The sequence below is a fragment of the Petromyzon marinus genome, chromosome 1 (assembly GCF_048934315.1).
Source record: "Petromyzon marinus isolate PM22_M1 ecotype Great Lakes invasive population chromosome 1, UKy_Petmar_22M1.pri1.0, whole genome shotgun sequence".
Taxonomy (NCBI): domain Eukaryota; kingdom Metazoa; phylum Chordata; class Hyperoartia; order Petromyzontiformes; family Petromyzontidae; genus Petromyzon; species Petromyzon marinus.
This window is the reverse complement of record NC_133667.1, coordinates 10,798,711-10,818,077: the sequence shown is the minus strand read 5'-3', so window position 1 is coordinate 10,818,077 and position 19,367 is coordinate 10,798,711. Positions and strand designations below refer to the sequence as shown.

Genomic DNA, 19,367 nt, shown 5'->3' with positions numbered 1-19,367 from the left:
CGAGATGTTAACCCCATCGCCTGGTATACAGGAGGTCGTGGGTTCGATCCCGACCCTGCCTGCTGTATATTTGGAGTTTGCGGTGTTTCTCTCTCTCCGTGGTTGCGTGGATTTTTTCTCCGGGTCCTCCGTTTATTCCCCTCCACATTTAGAATGAACATCACTCTTACAGAATTTGACTGCTTTAAATTTCCACATGACGATGATAAGTCGCTTCTGAAAAAGAGGTGCATAGCTCAGTGGGCCTTGCACGGTAAAACGAAAAGAGTTTCGTAGTTAACAGTTTAAAGCCAAATAGAGTGGGGTGGGTGGGGGCGTTACCTTTTTCTTTGTCAGGTTATTTGTAACCTGGCCTGAACCCATCACCTCGCTAAACGCAGGGGCCCCCGATTCGGGCCTAAGAGCCTCAGCGGTGCCAGCTCTCGTCATCCGACACGGCCATTACGAACCCCCCTCAAGAGAAGGCCGCCCACACCAATGCCCCGAAACACCACTCCCTGACTGCCTAGCGAGCGACGTAAATGCCACAATCCCACGGTAGGCCCGAGGAGGTGAGGAGGCAGCGGAGACGGAGACCGGCTGGCGTGCTCTGGAAGGTAAGAAGCACTCCCAAACTTGCGTCCCGTGTCAATAAAGTTTTACAAATCAGGGGGGGGGGGGGGTGATGGTGATGAAGGGGGGGGGGGTGCATCTTATAATCCGCAGAAAACGACGCATGGCATGACGGCGGGGAGAGATGGCGGCAGATTGAAGAGTGCTTTCATCCAGCAGCGGATTAACCACGGCAGCAGCAGCTGCTGCTGCTGACGATGGCGCTGCTGGTGACGGACGATAACGGAACGCAACCACTAAACCAAAAATAATGAATCGCGAAGCTTAAGCGGACAATTTAGCCAACGGAGGGGAGGGGAGGGGGAACCGCTTGGGGGAAGGGGGCAGAATTACATATTTTTTCAAGCCTCCCAAAAAACACGGGAGAGCACATCCGTCAACAATAGCAATTAACAAAGAACACAGTGCCCCCCCTCCCCCTCTCTCTCTCGCTCGCTCAGCCCGCGCCGAGCTGTACACCTGAGAATCGCCACGCTTTACTTTTTAATGGTGCCGCTAATTGTCGGGTTAACAATGGGGCCCGCCGCCGCCGCAGATGCTCCGCGCGCGTCCTCCGTGGGTTGCAGCCAGCACGTGGCCTTTCAATCATAATGGCACCGTAATGGCATCTATCAGCCCCTATTAAATGCGCACAGATGGCTCTCGAGGAGGAAGAGTGAGAGAGCGAGAGAGCGAGAGAATGAGATGCGACGACGTTGTGGCGTTGGAATATAAACATATACACGCCGTGCGTGCGTGTGCGTGCTCGCGCGGGTACGTGCGCGTGTGTGCATAACAGCACTTGCCCCAACATTCTGTCGAGGCTATACGGGGGACCTTTGTCTTTGCATAACAGCAGCACGTGCCCCGACAATCAAGTTGATGTATGTACGATGAACTTCTTTCGCACCGCACTAGCCAACCGTGCTCATTGGAGGTGTTGAGGCCTATATGGGGGATCATTGCCTTTGTATACACATGGGGAGCGGTAGTGCAGTGGTTAGCGCTACGCTGCGCTACGAACCCGGCTACCCGAGTTCGATTCCTGTCCACGGCCACCAACACCGGTGACGATTATCCAGACCGGACCTGGGCCTCCACAAGGTCGACTCGGCCTCAAATGAGTACCTTGTGCGGTGTGTAAACATTGCCACTGGGGAGACAAAGGCGACCTGGCATCGTGCTGGCCACCCACACACCCACCCACTCGTGTGCCGTGCCGGTCTTCATAGGTGCTACTCGCCAAAAGCACTTGCTCCTGCAGAATGTTAAGGCTATACGGGGGATCTTTGTCTGTATACACGACTAGTGGGGAGGAGGAGGGGGGAGGCGAAGGCTCTTAACGAGCTCAGCCACCCAGAGTTCCCACGGGATGGGTAAATCAAGCAAAATACCAGTGTGTGGTAGTGTGTGTGCGTGTACGTGCCATGCGTGCACGTGTGTGTTGGGAGGGCGATGTCTTGGGAGGGTGAGCGCACCGCGCTACGAACCCGGCGACCGGAGTTCCGATTCCCGCTCGCGGCGACCAACACACACAGTGACGATTATCTGAACCGGTCGTGGGCCTCCCCTAGGTCGACGCGGCCTCAAATGCGTACCTGGTGCGGTGTGTAGTAAACATCGCCACAGGGGAGACAAAGGCGGCCGGGCGTGGTGCTGGTAACCCACCCCCCTCGTGTGCCGTGCCGGCCTTCACAGGTGCTGCTCGCTATCAGCACTTGCCCCGACGGCAAGTTAACGGCTACATAAGGGGAATCTTTGTCTTTTGGTGTGCGCGGGGGCTGGGTTGGCTGGGTGTCATGCAGCCCACGTGCCCGGCCACCGCATGCCCGAGCAGCTTCTGTTTGACCGGATAGAGGGAGTTAAACTGGTGCGGCACGGGCTGGAGAAGGGATGGGGTGACACGCCAGAGGAGGATGTGGAGCTGGGTGGACTTGGCGATGACTGAAGGAATGCTACTGGGCAGTCGGAGGCAGCTGCCCTCCAAAAGCAGTGCAAGGCGGAGGAGCAACGCTCAAAACAACAAGCGGAGCGATGGGCGGCTAATAATTCTGCAAGTTGGCAGACGGGGAGCACAATTGGTGCATCTGTCAGTCGTATCAGTAAGTTAGCCATAACACCTGGGTCTGTCCCGTGACCTCCTGTCAGCGAGCCTTCAACACTTCAAGTAGCCTCAAAGTGCATCTAGCCTGGCACAAGCGCTGTGGTGGCGTCACCGCCACTTAGTGGTGAATGGCAGCTGTTGTTGTTGTTGTGTGTGTGTGAAAGAGAGCGTGTGTGTGTGTGTGGGGAGCGGTAGTACAGCATCAGCACGCTGAGCGTGGCGCTGGCCACCAACTCCCTCATGTGCCTTCATAGGTGCTCGCTAACAGCACTTGCCGCAACAGCAAGTTAAATGCTATACGGAGAGTCATTGCATTTTGGCGTGTGCATGGGAATGTGTGTGTGTGTCTAGAGTTTCATTAGCTACCGACTATTTTCCGTATTGTTGGTAGCCTGGAGTCGACGGCGTGAATCGTAGCCACAGCGAGTCCAATACCGCCGGATGTGTGGTGTGCTGCTGGATGCGCAAATAATTTTGCAGGTCGCTGATCGAGACAGGCCCAGCTGTGATTAAGACCCCACCACCATATTCGTCGTCATCATCATCATCATCACCACCATCATTATTATTATGAAGCAAGTGCTGTGAGCGAGCACCTTTGAAGGCCGACACAGCACACAAGGGAGGGAGGGGGGGGGGGGGGCAGCACCACGCTGGGACGGCTTTTGTCTCCATCATTAACCGTCCCATCACCGCCATCACCACCACCACCACTCGGGTTGGCACTCAACAAAGGCATTCTCAACATCGTCCTTTCTTTGAGGCAGATGTCCTGGGAAATCTGAGAGGCTGCCCAGAATGTTAAGAGCCCCGGTTTTTAATACGACACCACTCAACGCGATGCATTTCCATGCAGTTTTTGTTTTGCCTCTTCTCTTCCTGTGGCATATTCGTATTCTTCTTCTCCTGTTTACGGTAAAACCTTGGATTGCGAGTAACTTGGTCTGCGAGTGTTTCGCAAGACGAGCAAATTTGTAAAATAAATATTAATTTTGATAAACGAGCGAGGGTCTTGCAATACGAGTAGTAGTACGTGTCTACGCTTTGTACTGTCGAGCGTCACGTGATCACAACTGATATACGAGTGCTTTGATATACGAGTGCTTTGGATTACAAACACGTTTCCGGATCGAATTATGCTCGCAATCCAAGGTTTTACTGTATTTGAATCTCTGATATGGCAATCCTCGTCCACCATAACTACTGCTACCACCAACACTAGAACCAGCATCACCACCATCACGAGAATCACCACAATTATCATCACCAACACCACCACCACGTATTCCTACACCAAAGACAAAGATCCCACGATTGCTGGCCTATGAAGGCTGGCAAATCAACCCGAGGGGGTGGGTGACCAGCACTATGCCGGGTCACCTTTTTCTCCGCGGTGGCGATATTTACACACTCCAGCAGATACTCATTTTGAGGCTGAGTCGACCTAGGGGAGGCACCGGACCAGCTTAGACGAGCGTCATCGGCATTGGAGCCCGTGAGCGGGAATCGAACTCGGGGAGTCATGACCGTGTTTCATAGCGCAGCGTGCTCACTTTCGTGTTGAACTTAAACCGAACTTCTTTTACATCGTACGTAGCCAACGGTGCAGGGGAAGGACAACAATCTAAAAGCAAAAAGCAGTTCTAAAGAAGTGAGTTTGTCAATCTCGATGACGACTTAAAAGTTGCGTAGCTCCAGTGGTTTCCTTATACCGGAAGGAAGAGCGTTCCAGACGGCCGCAGAAGTCCGATCTGAAAGCGCGCGATGCAGTGCGTGAGTCTATGGGTCTCTGTGTGATGAGTCTATAGGTCTCTATGTACGCATGTTGAACTTCTTTTGCACCGTACGTAGCCAACCATGCTAGTCAAAGGTGTGGGGGGAAAGTCAACAAACTAAACACAATGAGCGTTTCTAAATAAATGAGCTTTTAATCTAGATTTGAAAGTGCATAGCTCCAGTGGCTTCCTAATAGTTGATCAAACGTCTCCTGCTCCAGCCTCACAATAAGCGGTGGGATCATTGGAGAGGCGGTTAGGTGCCTCAAGGTTGAGGGACAGATATTCTGCATTTTAATTCGGGATTCAGCCACTCGTGGTTAAACCGGCTTCTGTAGACCAGTTCGTCGATGGGTAGGCCGCTATGGTGGGCCAAAGTGTGTCCCCCCCGAACTCCCGCCTCTCAAAACAGTCTGGCCAGGGTGGAAGAGTAGGCCAAGTACCCTCTCTGGAGCTCCCTCGAGTAGAATCCCTTCCGCCAGCAGCGGCAGGAGCAAGGGAATTCATTTTTATTATCACTATTATTATTTTGACTTAAAAGCTTTCGCGACTGCAGGAATTCATATTCTTTGGGTCTTTCGGTAAAGTCGATTCCAAAAACAATAAAATAAACGAAAAAACTAGGACGTTTAGAACTTCGTTCTGATACCAGGACGTCTGGGCTACACCCATTTTAAACTTTTAAAGACAGCTTGCCTTTAGTGGTTTCCCCCGCCTTTTTACACCTGATGACGATTGCTTGTGTTGCGATTCGTTAATCTTATTACTTTTTGAACCTACCCACGTGACTTTACCTAAAGACCCAAAATAATACTATTATTCTTCTTTGGTTCTTTCGGTAAAGTCACGTAGAATGAGAATAAAATAATAAATTGCTAAAATAAATTAACGCTCGATTTAAAGCTTTCGTGACTGCAATGATTCATCTACTTTGGTTCTTTCGGTAAAGTCACGTAGAATGAGAATAAAATAATAAATTGATAAAATAAAATAACACAATAATATTCTCATGATGTTTCGGCCACAACACAAGCGGCTGAGTCGACCTAGGGGAGGCCCACGAAGGCCGCTTGTGTTGTGGCCGAAACGTCGTGAGAATATTATTGTGTTATTTTATTTTATCAATTTATTATTTTATTCTCATTCTACGTGACTTTACCGAAAGAACCAAAGAAGATGAATCCTTGCAGTCACGAAAGCTTTAAATCGAAATTTAATACTATTATTATTATAACTCCATCGACACCGCCGTGGAACTGCAAGACGCAGCGGACGCTTAACACCAATCCAACCATAACAGAGGTGTTTTGGGTCAGATCTGCGTAAATACGTAAATGTGTCGTCAAAACCCGCCACCACCCGACACGGCCAACTAGTAAGGATTGTCACGTAAACAGAACGTGGCCAATCCAACCACTGCGCTACCGCTCCCCACTACTCGCTCTCCTACAACCCCCCCCGCTCCCCTAAACCCGCGTCCCCCCCCCCCCACTACCCCACCCTTCCGCTCACCTGCAGTGGGATCCGGCGGGCCGAAGTGCAGCGTGTAGCGCAGCACGTGGTGGTTGTTCCACACGTAGAGGGCCCCGTCGCGCGGGTTGTACTGCACCGACGTGATGAACTGGTACGGGTTGGGGAAGGGGATGGAGACGCGTGCCTCCCGCTGCGAGTTGGTGTCGTACACGTAGTCGATGCGGTCGCTCGTCCCCCCTCCTCCGCCTCCTCCGCCGCCTCCTCCACCGCCTCCTCCGCCTCCTCCACCGCCTCCTCCGCCTCCTCCACCGCCTCCTCCGCCGCCGGCGGCGTCCGCCCCCCCGTCGCCGTCGTCCTCGTACGTCGAGCGCAGGACGTAGAGGACGCCGCAGGCCATGAAGGCGTTGGAGGCCGAGCGCTTGTCGTAGGCCGTCTCCCAGGAGGCCTCGACGCGCAGCGTGTACGGGTTGAAGTGGCTCACCACCACGCGCCCGTTGTTCTGCTCCGTGGCGTAGATGACCCACAGGCCGTTCTCGTCGGCCGCCAGGTCGATGTCGGACTTGCCGCCCCAGCGGTAGGGCGAAGTGTCGTGGTAGTTGGCGTTGGGGATGAACGCCTCGCCGCTCTTGACGCGCGTTCGCAGGTCGAACTTGACGACGTTTCGCGTTCGCTCCTGCGGCCGTGCGCGCGCGGCCGTTGGGGGGGGGGAGGGGGGAGAGGGTTGGGTGAGTGTGTGAGAGAGTGGGGGAGAGGTGAGTGAGGGAGCGGTGAGTGTGTGTGTGGGGGAGAGGTGAGTGTGTGGGGGAGTGGGGGAGAGGTGAGTGTGAGTGTGTGGGGGAGAGGTGAGTGTGTGTGAGAGAGTGGGGGAGAGGTGAGTGAGGGAGTGGTGAGTGTGTGTGTGAGAGGGAGAGGTTGGGTGAGTGTGTGTGAGAGAGTGGGGGAGAGGTGAGTGTGAGTGAGGGAGCGGTGAGGGAGTGTGTGGGGGAGAGGTGAGTGAGGGAGCGGTGAGTGTGTGTGTGAGAGGGAGAGGGTGGGTGAGTGTGTGTGAGAGAGAGTGGGGGAGAGGTGAGTGTGAGTGAGGGAGCGGTGAGGGAGTGTGTGTGGGGGAGAGGTGAGTGTGAGTGAGGGAGCGGTGAGTGTGTGTGTGGGGGAGTGGGGGAGAGGTGAGTGTGTGGGGGAGTGGGGGAGAGGTGAGTGTGAGTGAGGGAGCGGTGAGGGAGTGTGTGGGGGAGAGGTGAGTGTGTGAGAGGGTGGGGGAGTGTGTGGGGGAGAGGTGAGTGAGGGAGCGGTGAGTGTGTGTGTGAGAGGGAGAGGTGAGTGAGTGAGTGAGGAAGTGTGTGTGTGTGAGAGGTGAGTGAGTGTGTGTGAGAGGTGAGTGTGTGTGTGAGGGTGAGGTGAGTGTGTGTGAGAGGTGAGTGTGTGTGGGTGAGGTGAGTGAGTGTGTGCATATGGGGAGAGAAGAGTGAGTGTGTGAGGGAGGAAGGGAGGGATAGAGAGGGGGTGGGGAGAGGAAAGGTGAGAGTGAGAGAGGGGGGAGAGTGGGAGTGTGAGTGGGTGAAGGTGTGAGCGTGAGAGATCCGGGCGTGGTGGTGTTAGCCACGCCACCCCCTCGGCCTTCACAGGTGCTGCTCGCTAACAGCACTTGCCCCAACAGTCTGTTGAAGGCTTTACGGGGGATCTTTGTCTTTGATGAGCACAAGTTAAGTGCGTGGGGGCGCTCCTCACAGCGTGTGAGGAAGAGAGGAGGTGTGAAGGTGTTTAAGTGTGAGTTTCTGAGTGTGTGAGCACGCGCGCGCGCGTGTGTGCGCGAGTGAGCGAGATTCTGAGTGTGTTCAGCGCGTGTGAGTGTCTGAGTGTGTGTGTGTGAGCGAGTGTGTGAGCGAGTGTGTGAGTGTCTTGAGCGTGTGAGCGCACGAGTGTGAGCGTTAGCCAAAATCCAAATGCGATCCCGCAAGTCAACGGATCTCATCGCCACTTCATCTCCGCAGTGGCCGTGCCTTTTGGACGCACTCCACCAGCGCCGTACACTGGGCCAGCCTTCTAGCGGTGACACGCTATGGACCAAGCCAGCCCTGCTCTCCTTCACGGCCCACGTGTAGCCCCTATCCTGCGCGCGTGTTCTCGAAACCAACGCGGATCCTCTTTTCCGTCCATCGGCGTTATTAACGATCGTGCATCTCCCCCTGCGCTCACCTTTCAAATTTGTCGCGATATTTGCTTCGTCATTTGGCAACATTTAAACTCTAGACCACGGGCTGCCATGCAGCTCGTTTTTCAGAATCGACCTGGCCACAAACGATCGCCCAACGCGTGCCTGTAAACGTGGAGGGAAAAGCCGCAGGGCCCGGAGGCAAAATCCATGTGGCCACGGGGAGAGAGAATGCAGACTCCAAACACACAGGCATCGTCACGGTCGGGATCGAAACCACGACCTCCTGCACACCAGGCGAGGTAGTTAACATCTCCTAGCCACCGCGTCACCCATTTGTGACCCATACGTCATAGGAAGGCCATGTACGTATGTACGTTGAATTTCTTTCGCACCGTAAGTAGCCAACCGTGCTAATCGGAGGTGCGGGATATGTATATACAGGGTGGCCCACAAGTCAGGACACGTGGGGTTATTATGCTTATGTTTACCAATGGTTCGAAACATTTTTGTTGTTTATTCTTTAACTTAATATTTTCTTTATTATTATTAACATCTGTTTTTTTCCTCTTCCTTTTCAGATTACATGTGTATATGTGATTTGTTAAAATAAATATAATAACCCGATGTGTCCTGACTTTTGGGGGCCTTCCTGTAATACACACGCACACAGATTAAGAGCTCCTGAGCTCAGGCACATTCCGCTATCGAGTCGCGCTTTCATCAAAGCGTTCCAAACCTATTCCTGTCGCGAAAATTAGCTCCTCGGAAATGAGGGGGGGGGGGGGGAAATTTTTTGCTAAAACGAGTTAATTAAAAATACATTTGCGAGGCAACCGTGCAATTATCACCCTCACCTAAAACAATATTTTATTTTACTAACTGCTGTCGGCGGCAATTTTTTTTTTTTACCTAAATGTAAGGAACCCACGGGAAATTAAAGCATCCTGAATTTTGCCTTTAATTCCTCAATTTCCGAAAAAGGTAAATCCTGCGAAAGCCACTCGGTTGCGTCGAGGTCCAAGAGAAACGGCGGGGAGGGGGGGGGCGGGGCGGGGGGACAACCTGAGGAACCGATTCATCGTTGCAATCAATTAAAATTGATTGACGTTCTAGAGAAATCTCAAGCCTTCACCACACCGACGATGACTGCGCGTGGTGCGGAAAGAAAAAAAATTAACCCCTCACAATTCAATTTTGCTCCCGCCTCTTTGCGACGTGGCCTCAAATCACGAGCCGGCTCTGGGAATCAAAAAGCGCGTCCGTTCGACATTGCGTACGACGACGAGACCCTGGGCTTAACGATCGTCTTCTCAGCTCGGGCGACACGAGTCCATGGGTTGCTGCGCATTCTGACAGTTGTTGTTGTTGTTGTTATTTCAATGAAGCGTGACAAAATGGGTAATGTTTTTTTTTCGAACGTTATAAATATTTCGTTATTTTGTTATTAGCCGGGAATTGCATTTGCGTGGTATCACCTTCGTGAATTTGATTAATCGTTGGAAGACGGCGCAACGATAAATTTGTTAAGAAATTATTATGTAGTCGTATGTCAACACTTCTGAGAATTTGCAACAATACTACGAGAAATGTGCATCCAGGGGTTCTGCAGACCACCTGGAGAAGATTCAAGGCATGCAGGCTCTTTGACTTTTTGAAGCTATTAACATTACATTTGTTATCATGTTACAGTGCTATTCTTATCCGTTCTTTTTTCCATAGTATGATCGCAACTGAAGGGCTCTCTCTCTCTCTCTCTCCCCAGTTCATTCATTCTGCAACTGCAATGTTTACTGGAGTTATGAGCTCAGTCTACAAACTATAAAAATAGCTCTGTTTCAGAAGCGACCAGGCCACAAATGATACAGTGAGGGAAAAAAGTATTTGATCCCCTGCTGATTTTGTACGTTTGCCCACTGACAAAGAAATGATCAGTCTATAATTTTAATGGTAGTTTCATTTGAACAGTGAGAGACAGAATAACAACAAAAAAATCCAGAAAAACGCATGTCAAAATAGTTTAAATTGATTTGCATTTTAATGAGGGAAATAAGTATTTTACCCCTCTGCAAAACATGACTTAGTACTTGGTGGCAAAACCCTTGTTGGCAATCATAGAGGTCAGACGTTTCTTGTAGTTGGCCACCAGGTTTGCACACATCTCAGGAGGGATTTTGTCCCACTCCTTTTTGCAGATCTTTTCCAAGTCATTAAGGTTTCGAGGCTGACGTTTGGCAACTCGAACCTTCAGCTCCCTCCACAGATTTTTTTTATGGGATTAAGGTCTGGAGACTGGCTAGGCCACTCCAGGACCTTAATGTGCTTCTTCTTGAGCCACTCCTTTGTTGCCATGGCCGTGTGTTTTGGGTCATTGTCATGCTGGAATACCCATCCACGACCCTTTTTCAATGCCCTGGCTGAGGGAAGGAGGTTCTCACCCAAGATTTGCCGGTACATGGCCCTGTCCATCGTCCCTTTGATGCGGTGAAGTTGTCCTGTCCCCTTAGCAGAAAAACACCCCCAAAGCATGTTTCCACCTCCATGTTTGACGGTGGGGATGGTGTTCTTGAGGTCATAGGTAGCATTCCTCCTCCTCCAAACACGGCGAGTTGAGTTGATGCCAAAGAGCTCCATTTTGGTCTCATCTGACCACAACACTTTCACCCAGTTGTCCTCTGAATCATTCAGATGTTCATTGGCAAACTTCAGACGGGCATGTATATGTGCTTTCTTGACGGGGACCTTGCGGGCGCTGCAGGATTTCAGTCCTTCACGGAGTAGTGTGTTACCATTCTACGTGACTTTACTGAAAGAACCAAAGAAGATAGTGTGTTACCAATTGTTTTCTTCGTGACTATGGTCCCAGCTGCCTTGAGATCATTGACAAGATCCTCGCGTGTAGTTCTGGGCTGATTCCTCACCGTTCTCATGATCATTGCAACTCCATGAGGTGAGATCTTGCATGGAGCCCCAGGCTGAGGGAGATTGACAGTTCTTTTGTGTTTCTTCCATTTGCGAATAATCGCACCAACTCTTGTCACCTTCTCACCAAGCTGCTTGGCAATGGTCTTGTAGCCCATTCCAGCCTTGTGTAGGTCTACAATCTTGTCCCTGACATCCTTGGAGAGCACTTTGGTCTTGGCCATGGTGGAGAGTTTGGAATCTGATTGTTTGATTGCCTCTGTGGACAGGTGTCTTTTATACAGGTAACAAGCTGAGATTAGGAGCACTCCCATTAAGAGTGTACTCCTAATCTCAGCTCGTTACCTGTATAAAAGCCACCTAGGAGCCAGAAATCTTTCTGATTGAGAGGGGGTCAAAGACTTATTTCCCTCATTAAAATGCAAATCAATTTATAACATTTTTGACATGCCTTTTTCTGGATTTTGTTGTTATTCTGTCTCTCATTGTTCAAATAAACCTACCATTAAAATTATAGACTGATAATTTCTTTGTCAGTGGGGAAACGTACAAAATCAGCAGGGGATCAAATACTTTTTTCCCTCACTGTAGCTCAGCGTAGTGGCTTAATCACGTGGCAATATATAGCAGCCAAATACTCTTAAACGCGTGATGTCGATTCTAAACGTGTAGGGAAAAAACCGGAAGACCCGGAGAAAAATCCATGGGGAGAACACGCAAACTCCAAATATAAAGCAGGCGTCAGGGTCGGGATTGAACCCATTGGCTCCCGTATACCGGGCGAGGTAGTAAACATCTCTCCACCAGTCATTGCAACAGTCCCTAGCCTGATAAAATTTTAGTGTCAACGTATGTGCGGGCGCCCTCCCCGGAAAGATAAATCAAAGTTCTATCCGGCCCTCAGTTAGGCAAAAGCTCTTTCTCCACCACTGTCCTATACTTCGGATAATGAACACACTTAATAATTCAACACATTTGGTATTCGCGCCATTCTGAGAACCGCAGGGGCCATCACGAATGAAGGCGCCATTTCACAGACAGGTATACGCCGCCGGTAAGGGGAAGGGGCGACGTTGCCAAGTGGTTTCATCCACGGCCCCTTGTATACCAAGCGAGGTAGTGAACATCTCTCCACCGCCGCCGCCCCTGTGGCCCCTATCGTCATTATCATCGTCACGGCTCTGTCGTACCAGGTAAGGCCCACCGAGCCATACAGCTCTTTTCCAGAAGCGACCTGGCCACATAAAATGATAGCTCAACGAAGTGGCTCATCACGTGGCAATGTATAGCAGCCAATTACTCTAAACGCGTGTGGATTCTAAATGAGGTAGTTAACATCTCTCCACCACGGAGCCCCTACTGGTGCTCACGCGGAAAAAACCCCCGCGCCGGGCACCGACCTTGTTGAAGAACACGGCTCCGTCGTACACCACGAAGCCCGTGCCGTCGACGCGGTGCGGCAGCTTGTAGTTGGTGAGCGGTCGCCCGGCCAGGAAGTCCTGGAGGGAGGCGTACTCGGTGAGGCTGTCAGTGCGGTACGGCGTCCACGGCATGAAGTACACCTTCTCGGTGGCCTGCAGCGGGTCGCGGCACCACGAGCCGGCCTGCTGCTCCGCCTCCAGGAGGTGCAAGGCCTCGCCAACGAGTCGGACGCTGCCCGGGCACAGGAAGACTGCCACGGAGAACGACGAACAGACGAGCGAACGGTCGGGTCAGGGATTCGTGGCCGCTCCCTAGCTGATATACTATAAGCTGAAAACGTTTTTGTTTGTTATTTTAGCAGGTGAGGCCAACTGAGCTATGTTACTCTTTTGCGGAAGCAACCTGGCCGCACAAATTATAGCTCAACGAAAGTGACTTATAACGTGGAAATGTAGAGCAGAATCCAAATACTCGAAACGCGTGAAGTTGATTATAAATGTGGAGGGAAAAACCGGAGGACCCGGAGAGAACTCCACACGACCACGGGGCAGAACACGCAAGCCTCCAAGTATACAGGCGTCAGGGTTGGGATCGAACCCACGATCTCCTGTATACCAGGCGAGGTAGTTAACATCTCGCCACCGTTTGCGTGCGTGTACTGATGGGTGTGTGGTAACATAGGTGCCGTCTACGTCACAGCAGAGCCTGATGAAGCCGAACGTCTACCGGGAACGATCGCGTTTCTTAAACATACACATGTGGTATGTGCATCGTGAGCTTAGTGTGTGGTATAAATCGACAGATGCATCGTCGCGTGTCGATTAAATACTTAGGTGAAATAAAACCGTCGCGAACACAGGCAATTCAGCTTTTGCACGGAAACAGTGGGCATGCAGAGGATTGTGGGGTTTCCCAGGATGCGCTGAGGCCTAGCCTAAACGAATTTCAACTGACGTGTTGTTACCGGGATTGTCGCACAATATTTTGTCACGATACGACATCAAACTTGATGGCAGGACGATTTTCCAATAACGTTGTAGTACTCGTATTTAGCATGTTAGTTCTGTTGTTTTTGTGCCATTTAGCATGTTAGTTATGTTGTAATCAATGCAGTCTATAATGCTGATGAACTCACAGCGCTGTCAGTTGCGCCAGAAATGCGGTCAACAATTACACGAACCACGGCGATGACGATGTCACACAATCGCCATGCTGTCAATTGACGCCGAAAACTGTTTGGAAAGCATTGATTCGATGTTATAATAAGTATTTATTTACAACCTGCGTAACCGAATTTGTTACTCTCGCAATTAAATCGTGAGGACATAAAAGGCGCAGGAAAAATGCTGCGAGGGCAGCGAGAATCGCGATCGAAGCACATTTAGCAACAACGGACGACACGATGACCTTATAATCATCGCAGTATCGCCACGTCGGGGGAAAAGCCTGCCTTCTTACACGGCGTTTGAACTTTTGCGTCTCAGACTATTGTACGGGTTGACTGTAGGGGTGCAACGTGCACAATAGCCCTCTCCGGGAATCACGATGAGGAACGTCACACAGCAGTTCGTTGGCTCGGGAGTGTTTTTTTTCTTTTCATGCACGTCCGAGCAGGCCCATGAACTCTCATGCACGCAACAAGGAAATCGTCAACGTGGAGAAGTTTAGCGGTGCAGTGTTTCGTTGCCTGGAACTTCGCTGCGGCCTACAAAAATGCCATTTCGCCAAACCTCGACTACACGTCGGCAACTCGGATGCTTCGACTTCACGATACCGATGCAAATCACGGAGACATTTTGATTGCACCGTAGTCATTATTACACGATGGGTAGTACAGTGCGCTGTATTAATGTGATACTCAAGAAGATAGGCCTGAGCCTTCAACCTCCCCCCTTCTTGCCTTGGCAGCGCAGCCCAAAGGGCTCCCCACTCATCCCGACCCCCTGAATCAGGTAAGGAATCTAGGCAAGAAGCGGCATGTAACTCAGCCCACGGAAGGAAACCAAAGTTTTTTTTTTTTCAATGATTAAATGTAAAGATCGCATCCATTAACAAATGGAATTTTCGCGAGATTAATTGCGGCGGTAAAAAAACGCAAAGAAATAATTTCCCTTTAGGACATAACTGCAGGCCCTTCACTGCCAATGTGTTCCCATGACAACCATTTCGAGTGTCATCAACATCCGGACCTCATCCGAGCCAATCGCAGAGCAGCTCCGCTGCACGCTTAACGCTAACACGTTTGAAGAATATACATAAACATTAAATTGTGTTTTTTTATTATTTTATTGTTTCCCTTCTACGTGACTTTACCGAAAGAACCAAGAATATATGTAAACATTATTAACGACTAGGCCCAATTTGCAGCCTTTTGCTGCCTTCTCATCTGCACACCTCCCCCCCCACCCCAGATCACACCGACTCAAACGGCCGTCTGGATACAGGAGTCACATTGGCAAATGTGATTTGTAACTTTGATCACTGCCTGCGTGTCGATAGTTCAACGTGCCATTTCACTGAGGGACTACCACCATGTGGCGTTATCTTGGTGCAGTCTGGGACTGTTTTTGCCGCCTCGCCCAATCTTGATAAATTGGACTAACGTAATTCAAGAGCGCATTACTTATTCATATTTCGTGACTTGCATTTTCTCCATTTTGCACTCCTGTGCCATCAACTCGCCCCCACCCCCCCACCCCCCCCCCCCCCCAGGCTCATGGGATTCCTCTCCCCTCCGAGTCGAAAGAAAGATTCTGAACCGTAAACGTCGTCGGCACCGCTGAACTTCCCACGGAAGGGGGCGAGTGTCGCGATTGCCACGTGCACGCGCCGCCGTGACGCTACCTTTTTGCTCCAGCCCTTCGCGAGCGTGAGGTTTTTTTGTTTTTTTTTTTAGGGGAGGAGGGAAGAAAAAGGCGGTGAAGCGAGAGACAAAGGGAGGATTAAAACGTGGACTGAGGAGACAAATGCATACAGAGGGGACGGGCGCAGCGCAGACAACGCTCGTACGGTAGACTCTCGATTTGTCCACGCTAATGACGGGGGGGGGAGGACGGCCGCGGATCATTCGAAATCCAAAAATATAACCATTTTCCCGCGGATCTCTGCGCCAAAAGCCACTAACGTCGGTATCGATTATGCTCAAGTGAAGAAAATTGAGTTTGATAATGAACAAAACGAACATTTCTAGTCCAAAATGTGTTGATCTTGTTTCATTACAAAACTCCATACAAAAAGACAACACTACTCATTCAAACGAATTTGAAAAATCCTTAAAGACGGATTTCTGCTTCAGTGCGCCCGCTTCAATGAGCCCGCTTCCTTGTTGCGAATTGACGCCCTTAATCGACGCAATACCAATTTGTCAGCGAGCAGCGGAGTCATCCTGTTGCTCTTCCGATTTAGAACGAATGCCGACGATCGATGCGCGTGCTCAGTGCAAACACTTTTCTGCTCCCGCGCAGAAGACTCGGCCCACTAAGTGGACAGCAGAGCCACGCAAACCAAAATTGATCAAACTACGCTCACTGTTGTTAAGGTATTGCAAATACTATACTGCGCAGGCGATCACGTAGATTTTGCATGAACCAAAGCACATGTTTGTTCGGTTCAAGCACGCGACTTGTAATAAACATTTCCAGGGTTAACAATGTGTAACTGCTTCTAGATTATTCATTTTGGGCTTAAGGCAAAAATCCACGAGTTATTAATTAATGTTCACAATCTCAGGTGCGCGGTTAATCCGCAAATCGGATAAACCGCACGCGGATAATCGAGAGTCTACGGTATGCTGAACTTAATTTGCGCCGTACAGAGCCAACCGTGCTAATCGGAGGTGCGATTCGTTGTCAGCCTAATCAGAGACAAGGCAGAAAGACCCACTCCGGGATGAGCTTTCTTTCAGATAACATCATCATCATTTTTCAGCAGAAACGTTTAAATGCCTCGGTATCTTCACACACATTTACAGACGTTATATAATGGGGTTGGGAGCGGCGACGCAGCCGATAGTGCGACAAAAAACCCGACGACATCAGTGGTGCTGGTGCAGTGCAAGGCATCGCGGGTGACTTCCCATAATGCACCGTTTGGTGAGCGCAACATAACTGAATTGTTTGGTTTAACAGCTGTATCTCAGGCTAGGCGTGGAACACACGTGTGTTTGGTGATCAGACCGAATATCTTCCAGGCCCGCAGGTAGAATGGAGAAGGCAATGGGATTAGTTGCCACAGCCAGAGCGAGAGGAATACTGGATACGGTGTGCCGGGTGCAACAACAAAAAATGTACGGGTTTAGCGGTGGACTGCAAGCTAGTTAAAATCGTGCTGACGATTATTTGAACCGGCCATGGGCCTCCCCTTGGTTGACTGGTGCGGTGTGTAGTAAACATGGCCACTGGGGAGACAAAGGCGGCCTGGGCTTGTTACTGGCCACCCACACCCCCTCGTGTACAGTACCGCTCGCCCCGACAGCCTGTTAAAGGGCGTAACGTTGCCCGCGTGTGCGTGCGCACGTTCTGCGACTACTCACTGTAGGGGACGCACTCGTACCAAACCTCGAGGTACTTGTACGTTCCGGGACAGGGGTCCGGAAACACCTCGTTGCCAGCGACGACGAGGCACTGCGTCCTGTTGTTGCATCTGCGGGGGGGGGGGGGGGGGGGGGTGCAGGGGGAGCGGGCGTAGGGAGGAGGTGGAGGGGGGGAGAGGAGCGGCGGAGCACCCCGCGAGAGCCGTGGTTTAGTGGCAGGGCCGCGTTACGTTAACCTCCTCCCCCCCCCCCCCCACCGGTGCCGCGACTCTCGGTCACAGCTGGGCCAAGCATCCCCAGTGCAGGACCCTCCTGTGAGAGGGTGATGATGGGAATCAGGCCCTTTTGTGGGTATCAAATAACTGGCATATTTATTAAGAATTATTACGATTTTTACTGTGTGGGGGGGGGGGGGGGGGAAGGGAAGGCGGGCAGGCAGGCATAGTTGGTAGCACAATGGGTTAGCGCACTGTGGCATGTAGCCGGCGACCCGAGTTTGTAGGTATGCATGCGCGTTGAACTTCTTTCGCACCCGCACGTAGCCAACCATGCTAATCGGAGGTGCCGTGGGGGGGGGGGGGGGGTGAACAAAGAGTGAGATTCCCAGCCACGGCTGACATGGGTGGCGAGGGTGATATCCGAATAGGCCTGCTGCTGTGCTGTAATGGTGATGGGACTGTCAGGATGGGCCTTGGGAGGACATGCCAACTGTCTAACAAGAGGAAGACAGATGGGGGTGATGAGACTGTAAGAGTGGTCATTGATGTACTCTGCGCGTTTCTACTGAGTAAGAAGCAGGTGGCGGTAATCAATCAATCAATAAATGTTTACTTGTTACGCGCGAAGTTCCTCTTGGCCAGTTACCCGGCGAGTTCTGCAAGCGCTGGCGACGTTTCTGGACGAGCGGTCCTCGTTCAGGGCCACGTCAAAACCGCGTATCAATGGGGAAGCACAAAAGTCCAAACAAGGAAAATAAATTTTGATTTAAAGCTTTCGTGACTGCAGGGATTCATATTCTTGGTTCTTTCGGTAAAGTCACCACGTAGAAGGGAAGCAATAAAATAATAAAAATATAAAACAATTAAATTCTCACGTTTCGACTGCAACACAAGCAATCATCATCAGGTGTGAAAACCACAGCAAGAAAATTTGAAAAAAGTGGCGTTTTTTTTAACGTTAGCACCACGGAGAGCGATTTGGCAGTTATTCAGATGGATGAGTCCATCTATGTTCGGAAAAGAGGAGGGGGGAGATGAAAAAAATAATGGATGCGGTCTTAAAGCCACCGTAAGCGTGATTGTTCACGCTTTCGGTGGATGTGGTCTGAAAGCCACCGTAAGTGTGATTATTCACGCTTACGGTGGCTTTCAGACCGCATCCATTATTGTTCACGCTTACGGTGGCTTTCAGACCGCATCCATTATTTCGTCTCCCCACTCCGCTTTTCCGAACATAAGATGGACTCGTCCATCTGAACAAACTGTCAAATCGCTCTCCGTGGTGCTAATGTAAAAAAAACCCGCCACTTTTTAAATTTTCTTGCTATGATTTTCACACCTGATGATGATTGCTTGTGTTGCAGTCGTGCAACGTCGTGAGAATTTTATTGTTTTATATTTTTATTATTTTATTGTTTCCCTTCTACGTGGTGACTTTACCGAAAGAACCAATAATAAGGAAAATGATTGTTTCGATGCAATCGGGAAGAGGAGGTTGCGACGAGCGGGGCCAAGCGTGCTGGGCGGTGGAAGGCCGAGCGGCCGAGAGCGGCATTGGAGTGGCACCCAGAGGAAGACCTAGAACCAGACGGTGGTGGTGGTGGTGGTGGTTGTGGCGGTGTAGGTGGTGGCACCGGTGGTAGTGTGGAGCGGTAGTGTTAGCGGTTAGCGCGCTGGGCAACGAACCGGGTGGCCACGAGTTCAACTCCAGCTAACGGCCAACGCTAGTGACGATTATCTAAACCGGTCCTGGGCCTCCCCTAGGTCGACTCAGCCTCAAATGACTACCTGGTGTGTGATGTGTAAACATCGCTACTGTTGGGAGACAAAGGCGGCCGGGCATGGTGTTGGCCACTGACCCCCTTCGCGTGCCGTGCCGGCCTCCATAGGTGCTCGCGAACAGCACCTGCCACAACAGTCTGTGAACGCTATACGCGGGGATCTTTGTCTTTGGTGGTCAAGAGACTCTACGGGCAAACCCTCGGATGCTCGTCAGTTTGTCATCTTCGCAGCAGTCGTCGGACCTGGCTGAAGGAAAGAAGCGACGGCGGCGATATTGCGTCGATGTATGTTGAACTTCTTTTTGCACCGTACGTAGAGACAACCGTGCTGACCGGAGGTGCGAGGAAGGACACCAAACCAAACGCAACAAGGCCGTTCTGAAGAGATTTCGTGTTCAATC

At 51.0% G+C, this 19,367-nt stretch overlaps 1 protein-coding gene across 8 annotated transcripts in view; it reads right to left on the bottom strand.

Moving 5' to 3' along the window:
• The window catches only part of LOC116942196 (adhesion G protein-coupled receptor L2-like), a 213,143-nt gene that overhangs the window by 54,070 nt on the left and 139,706 nt on the right, over window positions 1-19,367 (bottom strand). For 6 of the 8 annotated variants that reach the window (XM_032953872.2, XM_032953862.2, XM_032953909.2 and 3 more), the window contains 4 exons: window positions 16,968-17,077; window positions 15,281-15,295; window positions 12,415-12,686; window positions 5,983-6,616 (listed from right to left, as the gene is read on the bottom strand). In XM_032953872.2, the coding sequence (XP_032809763.2) occupies window positions 5,983-6,616; window positions 12,415-12,686; window positions 15,281-15,295; window positions 16,968-17,077 (1,031 nt within the window). The remainder of the gene's footprint in view (window positions 1-5,982; window positions 6,617-12,414; window positions 12,687-15,280; window positions 15,296-16,967; window positions 17,078-19,367) is intronic. The other 2 variants (XM_032953880.2, XM_032953937.2) reach the window with 1 other exon arrangement.